At 41.2% G+C, this 9407-nt stretch overlaps 1 protein-coding gene and 1 long non-coding RNA gene across 4 annotated transcripts; one reads left to right on the top strand and one right to left on the bottom strand.

Annotated features, from left to right (window-relative positions):
- Positions 1-876: 876 nt before the first annotated feature.
- Positions 877-9000, top strand: LOC119724388 (serine/arginine-rich splicing factor 3-like). 3 transcript variants are annotated; one of them, XM_038195422.1, is made up of 5 exons: positions 879-1011; positions 3571-3792; positions 4425-4640; positions 6861-6959; positions 7744-9000. In XM_038195422.1, exons 2-5 carry the CDS (start codon positions 3584-3586, stop codon positions 7793-7795), a joined length of 576 nt encoding a protein of 191 aa, XP_038051350.1. In that variant the 5' UTR covers positions 879-1011; positions 3571-3583; the 3' UTR covers positions 7796-9000. The 3 variants fall into 3 exon arrangements, with proteins under 3 accessions (XP_038051369.1, XP_038051350.1, XP_038051358.1); XM_038195430.1 differs by lacking the exon at positions 879-1011 and adding an exon at positions 1200-1222; XM_038195441.1 differs by lacking the exons at positions 6861-6959; positions 7744-9000 and adding an exon at positions 5737-6658 and having other exon boundaries at positions 877-1011.
- LOC119724407 lies at positions 1185-2483 on the bottom strand. The gene is made up of 2 exons (XR_005270639.1): positions 2281-2483; positions 1185-1438 (listed from the first exon to the last, which is right to left on the bottom strand). It is a non-coding gene; the product is annotated as an uncharacterized LOC119724407 (long non-coding RNA).
- Positions 9001-9407: the final 407 nt, after the last annotated feature.

Raw genomic sequence — 9407 nt, 5'->3', positions numbered from 1 at the left:
CCATATCCTGCGCCAATTAATTTCTTTTTAAGACCGGGCATCACTCATAAAGCCAGGCCGTGGCTTTTTTCTCGACGGAGTGACTAAACACATGCCAAACAAAGTGCGGGCATTTATGCTATTGTTAGGTGTTTATATCGTCCTCCGGCCTCCCCCCCCCCCCCCAAAAGCCTCGAACACAAAACATATTCAAATTCTAACATGAAAAAAGTAAGACTGCTGCAAACTGCTTACTGACTGGGTGGACCTGAAATATATAAATCTAAAAATTAATGTGGCCTGACGTTGCGAACTTAGCAAGTTCTTCTTCAGAGGCTAAAACAGAAATGACAGAGGTACATACATTAACATGGGGGTGCACACAAACATGCAGGGATGAAAGAAGAAACACAAAAGGAGGATTAGGTGCGAAAGGTGTGGAAAGATGCAGGGGAGGGTGGATGAGAGAACAAAGAAACAAAGGGAGATGGCAAACCACAAGGGGTCTGGTATGAACAGGGGAGGGACCAGAAAGGGGAAGGATCAAAGGTCACAGGGAGTGGGAACGGACAAAAGAGTGTGGGAGTGAAGGGGGATTATGCGGGGGGGGGGGGGGAACAGTATGGAGGTGGAAAGGGATGAAAGATGGGGAAAGATGGGGAAACACAAACAATGAAGACCAGGTGGATTATCTGTAACAGAAGACAATGGAGGAAGAAAAATATTAATCATTTCCAAGTTGGATGTTGAGACCATGTGGTTGAATAGTTCGAAGACGATTCATCCACACTTTCTAATTCTAACATATCACAACACAAAAGACGGGCAATCATCAACCCCACCCATCCGAATCATGCATTATTCATGATTTTGGCGCGGATCGATCAGCGTGGTCACGTGACGGAATTAATTGACAATCTCGTGGCCAGGGCTGTGAGCCTTTTTTATGTGCGCTTTTTAATGTGAACTCGCGATCTCATGCGCGATATGCGCGTGCGCTGCACGCTCACATTATTTTCTGGTGCTTTTTCGGTGAGTACATGTTTCTCAATTTGTCCTCTCAAAAATTGTCTTGAAAAATGGTTAGAATGTGAAATTTCATTTTAAGAACAATTCAGTAGATAGTGTGAACCTTATAGATATAGCAAGCATGTGATATTTTCCAGAAATGCATGATTAATTCGATGTTTTTTCCCTTCAAAACAGGTGTTGTTCGGTGTTTATTGCCTTTGTCGAACAAAAGGTGCGCATTGTAACTTAATTTGGCAAGCGTGGCAAGTGTACGTGGAGTAGTCATGTAAAATGCTTCGCCTAGTTTTCGGACAGCTGGACCGTGTTTATATTCAGAGAAAAGTTCCTTAATCTTTCCTCAATGGTTTTAGCAAAAAAACCGAAAATAAATAAATGCAGCAGCCAGCACCACTGCAGTAAAAATGTTGCAACCTGAAAGCTGAACGACCTGACGAATGTCGGTCGTTTCGTACCCAAGTCGTTTCGTACCCAGGTTGTTTCGTACCCAGGTCGTTTCGTACCCAGGTCGTTTCGCACACAGGATTCATGTTTGTCTTCTACGTGATTTTCTTTGGTTGCTTTTCAGTTTTTCGAATTGTACTTTTTATAATTAGGCCCAAAAAAAAAGAATAGTTCTGCTTCCGGTTACCCGACCGACCCTATTTTTAGGCTGCAATTCCAAAAAAAAAAAATAAAAAATGATTGAATAAATAAAAATAAAAATCTTATGTCTTGTCTGTCTTTACAAAGTACCTCTCAACAACCCTTTTGCATCAAAAAATGCTTGTATTTATTGTTTTCTTACTTACATTCGCTGTTTTTTCAAAAGAAAACTCCGTTATTTTTACAAATTCACTGCGCGATTCAACTACATGTACTTCGCAATTCGATGTCTATAATCACGTGCATAATAAGCGCAATGCGGCGACGACTGGTTCCCGCCGCGCCGCGCAGGGGCCAATGATGAAATGCGGTAACTAGTCTGTGCACAGCTATGCGATCGATAGCGCTAGCATGGCTATGCAGGCGCAGGCACGTGCTCAGCGCTCTGTCAACTGGTCGGATTCGACATCGTAAAAATGCTGAGAAAGACATCGTAAAAATGCCAAGAAAACACCGATGGAGAAAGAACATTTTTGCAAGTTAATTCACCGATTTGATCTAGCTTGTCTGTGTATGTATTTTCCGTGTTTGCATGACTGGCTTAATCTCCTTTGTGCATCATAATTGACTGGGTACGAAACGACTTGGGTACGAAACGACTTGGGTACAAAACGACCTGCTTCGGACCTGACGACGCCAAGTTTTTTCTCATTTTGGCCAAGGCGAAAATATAAAGGCCAAGGCGAATCCCCCAGCTTGTGCAATAATATGGTAGTATTGTAGTATTGCACACAACAAAATCCCCCAGCTTGTGCAATATGGAAGTATCCTGTGTCTGCCGAAATCTCCCATAACAGGGGTATAGATTTTGATGGATTCGGGTACGTTAGGGTTAAACTTAGCTCTACTGAGTGGAGCGTTGAATTACGGGTACCCCTCCATACAAACGCTCCACCGATTTGCCATACTTTGGTAGCACCATACACAGTCGTCATAACGGTATGCATTTTGTGCATGCCCTCACGAGGACAAGGCCCAAAAAAACTGATAAAGAAAATACAAATGAGGAAGACAGTAACCCTGGATAGATCCACACATTCATGACATTCCATATGACCCCTCAAATTGTTTCAAACAACCGGTAATTTTGAAAAAAGAACAAAATAGTCTGAACTTACCGCTCACAATTAAATGTGTCTGCCGAGTTGCACAGTCTATTTCACTGACATGACTGATGCATAATTCATTGCGCGCGTGTGTGACGTCACTATTGAAGAAAAACAAGTCGCGCTTAATCAATGACTGTTTCATGTACTGATATGTGCCCCGCACCAAAAACCCACAGTCAGACGGCGCGGGGCACATATGACTACATAAAACAGCTATTGAGTAAGCGCAACTTGTTTTTCTTCAATAGTGACGTCACACACGCGCGCAATGAATTATGCATCAGCATGTCAGTGAAATAGACTGCAACTCGGCAGACACATTTAATTGTGAGCGGTAAGTTCAGACTATTTTGTTCTTTTTTCAAAATTACCGGTTGTTTGAAACAATTTGAGGGGTCATATGGAATGTCATGAATGTGTGGATCTATCCAGGGTTACTGTCTTCCTCATTCGTATTTTCTTTATCAGTTTTTTTGGGCCTTGTCCTCGCGAGGGAATGCACAAAATGCATACCGTCATGACGACCGTGTATGGTGCTACCAAAGTATGGCAAATCGGTGGAGCGTTTGTATGGAGGGGTACCCGTAATTCAACGCTCCACTCAGTAGAGCTAGGGTTAAACTTAAAGATTTTGATAGTTTTGATTGTGCCAAACAATCAATGTTTGCTGTCAAAGTTTGGACGTGTACTTTGTGTCATCCTGGAGGTCCAGCATGTACAGTGGCTCCTGGATGGTGCTGTGGTGTCCTTGCAAATTGTTTCGCCTTGGCCTATAATTTGAGATGTACATGCACTTTTCTTTGAGCAGATAGTTAAGCAACATGTCTCACCACTCACGAGCTGATCTGGACTGCAAGGTTTACGTCGGTAACCTTGGCGACTCGGCCGGCCGACGTGAACTGGAAAATTCCTTCACGAGATTTGGTCCCCTCAAGAATGTCTGGGTTGCCAGGAACCCGCCAGGTTTCGCTTTCGTCGAATTTGAAGACCCGAGGGATGCCGAAGATTCAGTGAAGGCTTTGGATGGACAGTAAGTTAACGCACATCCTCCTAGAATCCCTCAAAATACATCAGGTGTTTGTAGGATTTGTAGGATTGAGGCCGATTGAGCCCAGCTTCTGTTACTTCTTGCTTGCTAAGTCTTCTATGATCCATCAAGTCCAAACCAAACATCAGGTTCTTAACTTGACCCTAACCCTGCCAGACGCAGCACAGATTGAAAATGCTACCAACACCAGTGCATGAACGACCACTTCTGAGACACTGACAGAAAGTCCCAATGAACAATGCCACAGTTGTATCCTGCTGCATTCAGTGACCACAGACTCTGAGGCAGTTTGGCCTGGAGGCTTTTTACCTGATGGATCATGCTACACTGGGCAGGCTTGTCACTTAGACAAGTGTTGCATGTTGCTGCGTTTGGCAGGGTTTCTAGTCAATATACCCTAGAGGGTGAGAGTTAAAGGAGGGGCATGTGTTAACAGAATAATGTTAACATGAAAAACTGGAAGAAGTTAAAGAAATCAATGTCTTGGAGTGAATGCTTCCTGCACACTGGATAATTTGGACAATCCTCCAAAATAATTTCCTTGTAAAGCATAGAGCAGCAATTGTTGGCCTGTGATCACAAACATAAGATGCACTATTTCCTCTCTTGTTTAGCACTATTTGCGGTCACCGCGCCGTTGTGGAATTGTCCAACGGGGAGAAACGCGACAGGAGGCGGGGCCGCGGCCCGCGTCAGGCCAACTACGACGACAAATGCTACTCGTGTGGAGAACGGGGGCACTTCGCACGGGAATGCAGGCAGAAATACAGCGATGGCGGTCGGTATAGTGGCGGCTCTTCCAGCCGACGCCGACCGGCCCGCAGATCTAGGTAAGACCCAAGTCCTCTTGGCTAAGGATTCCCTCTAAATGAGCCAGATTTCTCCATGGTTCATTACCCATTTTAACATAACCCTAGCAGTCTAACAGTTTCTGTTTGTGAACAATACGTTTCCTAAATACTGAATTCACAATATTTCTGAACAGTTACAGGACCAGCCAGAATTAATGACAGTATCCTGTGGTATTTTATTTATTTAAGTTGTCTAATTCTTGACAATACATCTGTGCACTTTTCTCTTTAGGACAGTGTCTTCAAAATGGCCACTGGGCATAGGGCGGTGTTGAATCATAAAATATTCTGATATGTTGATGCTTGAAAAACTATTTTCATTCTTTTTTCCCCATTCATCCAGGTTATTTTTTCGAAACCAAAAGATTAACAGAAGAAAATCTGTTTCTCAGAAAAAATATTCTACAAAATTTCGGAAGAATGTTTCTTTTGCATGAGACATTCTTATCAGCTTGTAGTATATGTCACACAAAAAAAACCCAGCTAGCCTTAATTAGTCACAGATCACAGGGTATTTAAGCTAAGAACTTCCCTGAGTATGAAAAATCAAAGATTGTGGTTGTAAATCACTTGCCTTTTTTTTTACTTTAAACAAAATTGGTTCATGCAAATGAATGAAGAGTTAAGTCTGCGTTCCCTGATCAATCACAAATCCTGCAAAACGAAGTGTTGGAGTTTGACAGATACGGAGTTGTAAGAGTTACTTCATGACCTCTTTTGAACCTTAAAACCTCAAAATTACAATTGCCTGAAAATTGGTGTTCTTGAATTTACATTTCAAAAGAAAAAACAGAAATAAGCAGGAAGAATCAGAGAACTTGTTTAAGGTTTTACATATTTTTAAAAATGGTTTTATTTCTTTCTTTTGTTAATTGTAAGTCACAGTCACTGTCATTTCTTAGGGCTGTTTTTTTTGGTTTAAAAAACAAACAAACCAGTGAGTCGCAAAGATGTTCAGCTTGAAAGAGGAATTTCAAGGAGATATTCAGTGGGGTGTTTTTTGGTCCTTGGACTGTTCAGAACAAATCTCAATTATTTTCATCATTTTGTGTTTACACTCGCCCCCTTTTTGCAGGATTCCCCAATCACCATTAACATGGCACATGATCGGCATGTGATCGCCACGTGGTGCCCCATGTGATCAGCATGTGGTCCCTCAGTCATGTGATCTGCCTATGCACCAATCAGAAATCGGCCCGTCCCACAAGTTGTCTGTCGGTCGGCCAAACCAGCACTGCAGGCCACAAAATGCCAACCAGGGCAGGCGCGTCTCAGCTCGTTTCACAAAATTAGCCCAGCACACAAAGTTGCGACCCTACGGCACGTCCAAAATTCGACCCGCCCAAGCCACGATACTGGGGGCGGTATTCGTCAAGGGTTTCAAATGGTGGAAAATCAACCAAGATTCATGTCAGCTTTTATCAAACGGCATCAACTGCCCCACTAGCACTCCATGGCTGCACCAGCAATTCAAAACCCCCCAAAATGAGCATCGCTTCAGTCGACGTTCGCCAATAGTTTCACATACACCAAATTGAGCACTCGTCTCTGCTCATCTGTATGAGGTTGTTGTACAAACTTTATTACTTGTATGTAGTTTGTTTTTTTCTTAAAGGAAGGTATTGCATTGGTAGTCTTTGTTGCGAAACTTGGATTTGAGATTCTTGTGTATTTGCAAGTAGTAGCTGGCACAGTATCCCAGCTGATGTGCATTTGAGAACAATAATGTTTCCATTTTTCTTTCATGAGATTATTTACCCTTTGTCATCAACTTTTTTCCAGTGCCTCACTGAAGAATAATTTAACCCCTATTTCCTCGGTCTACGAACCCCACTTCAGAATCCTCCAAACTGCCAATAATTTCTTTAAATAATTGCTTTTAGAAAATCCTTCAATCTTCCTGTTCACAATGTTGGTTTTCACGAAATCTTTTAGACAGGATTCCATTAAATTAAACATATGCATCATGGTGAACTGAATCTATGAAAAAAAAAAAACATAAGCGATTTTCGAGGATTTGGGGTGGTGAGGGTTCATCAAAGAGATGTACCTGTGTGTTACTCATAATTAATTGTTTACACTTGTTTTTACTACAGTGTTGAATCTCAAGATTGGTATTACGATGGGTGGTGGTTGAGTAATGTCTGAGTTTTGTGAGTTTTCACCAGGATTTCTGTCTCATTTTATGATTTGCCCCAGGTCTCGCTCTCGTGATCGTAGCTACTCCCCTCGGAGGAACTCGGATCGCAGCAGGTCTCGCAGCCGTAGCCGTGGCCGAAGCCACAGCCGCAGCCGAAGGTATGCGTATAGCCATCAGTACAAATGTAGCCATAGTCTTATCCTAACTGACATTCCATACAGTGTACGGTGCCAGAGTTGATAAATTAGTGATCAAATAATGATCATGTGACTTAATATTGCTGCCCTCTTCAGTGGCAACCAGAAGTACAATGTTCTGTTCCACCCTCACATTGATGTTTGACATCAGCCTGTTAATTTTGGTACAGATGTCAATTTGTGTACCACATAAGGTGTAAAAACCTCAATGAATAACCTTGTAGAATTTCTCTATAGGCTCAGTGTACTAGTACATGTACCCCCTTTACAGTAATAGGAAGATAAAAGTGAAGAGACTACCGGGAGAGACATTCTTGTCGTTGACAACTGATGCTCAGGCAAAGACACCATGGCTTTCTGCACATCAGAATATTCAAAAAAATCGATGTACTTAGAGCTGTTCATGCTGTCTCATCCTTGGGCTGTCCAAAGTGGTTTTCTTGTTCTTGCTTCAAGCCTGTTCATTACTGGTCATGAAACCACGGAATCATCAAAAGTGTCCAAGCTCACATGCCTCAAGAAAACTATGGAGAGGACATGATGAGAAACGTTTAGTTTCTGGAGTGGGGAAAAATCTCGTGTGAATACTCTGGGTAAAATAAACAGTATTATTGAAAGAAAACCTTATTCACTTGTCCGGTGGGATTCAAACCCGGTACACAGAGTTGAAAGTCTAGAGAACGTAGCGATCTACCAACCTGATAACCTGCATTTCATTCATTCGTTGCTTGTGATTCTCTTACAGCCGATCCTACTCCAAAGGACGCCGCCACAGCCGAAGCTCATCTAGGGATTAGAACCACAGACCAGCCAAGTGGTGGACAGGAGGACACACCCATGTACATTAACAATGCTTGAATTTTTATCCTGGTGTAAACCTCTCATGATAAAGAAAGAAAATCTTCAACTAGAGAGGCATTTAAGTCGTGCTCATTCTTTGTTATCTAATCGAGATTGTGAGATCCTTATTTCAGCCGTACAGATTGATGCACCAGTCATTTCTGCATTGACTCTATTGGCTTATTTTTTTAAACATTGAGTAATGAGATGCATAAAGCCTCAATAAATGTATAAACTGCCTCGAACTGAAAAACAAATTATACCAAGATAGTTCTGTTCAGGCACATGACTTAATTTTTAATTCTTTGTCGTGTTTCAGTAATAAGCATAACTATACAGTACATATACATGGAAACGTTCCAAGTAACCATTCCCTTCGACTCTTTACTTAAATTCATGATAGCTTCTCTTTTTACATGTTATTGTGTGACTTGAACCTCCAGTGTATGGTTTCATGCGCCAAACTTTCTGAAATTAGAGGATTTAGTCTCGTACTGAAGCAGAAAGTGAAGATTTTCCCAAATTCTGATTTTTACACTTTCAAATTCCCAACACTCTAATGAACTTTGAGGTTTGGTGACGCGGTATGTGCTGCATTTGAAATGTACCATATCATTCAGTGTACATGTATATGTATAAGCCTTCATATGTTTCCAAATGTAGTTCAGAATACTGTGGTTCATTCATATGTAATTAATATTCATTTATGTTTTGGCTTTGTCGTCGCACATTGAACTATCTTGGTATCAAAGAATAGAATGAGGGAGTTAAATCTGTCCATTCACCCACCAGAACACTTTTTATTCAAGCTACGTATTTTAGACTTTTTTTTGTATAAATAAATCGGCGACATTTGAGTTCAGAAAGAATAATAGTTTTGTAGCTCAACAGAATTTAAGTTTAGATTTTTCTCTCTGTAATTGTAAATATGGTTCTCTTCAAAACCCTGGTTAATTTTGTCGCTCAACTTGTCATTACAGAGGTAGGCACGGACCCCAATTGTTATTGATATTTTGGGCAGAAAGTATCTGCGTTTTGGACCACATTTTTGAATTTGTAGAGGTGGGGCAAGAGTTGTGAAGCTATATTTTTTTTTGCAAATCTTGGTCCAGTTTCATTTTGTCTAAGTGTGAAATATTAAAATCATCTTATAAAAATCCAATGAATGGTGTCATTTATTTATTTATTACTGTGGTTATAATTTCTTCAAAAAACATAAATGGGGTATTAATTTTTTTGGGGGGGGTCCTTAGCAATATTAATTTTTATTCCTGTGGTTAATTATAATTTCTTCAAACGACATTTAGGCCAAAAAAAAAAAGTCTCCGGTTTCTGGTATGCGCGCGCGTCGCCGTAGCCATGCGCGTCGGCAAAATGAAAAAGTGTTTTTTTCAATGAAAGATGATGTCTCAAAACCGCCAAACTCACCGGTTTGACTGGAATCCTGCTGCTGCACAATTTTAACGTGTTTTTAGATGGGGTTATAATCGAGAATAAGCTTTATGTGGCCTCTCTGGACTCCCATGTATTTTCACTAAGTTTAGTCGGGCACCATTTGCAGTCATCAAC

This window comes from Patiria miniata, unplaced genomic scaffold (assembly GCF_015706575.1).
Source record: "Patiria miniata isolate m_02_andy unplaced genomic scaffold, ASM1570657v1 HiC_scaffold_1, whole genome shotgun sequence".
Taxonomy (NCBI): Eukaryota; Metazoa; Echinodermata; class Asteroidea; order Valvatida; family Asterinidae; genus Patiria; species Patiria miniata.
Note: the sequence above shows the minus strand (reverse complement) of the source record. Positions and strands in the feature narration are given on the sequence as shown.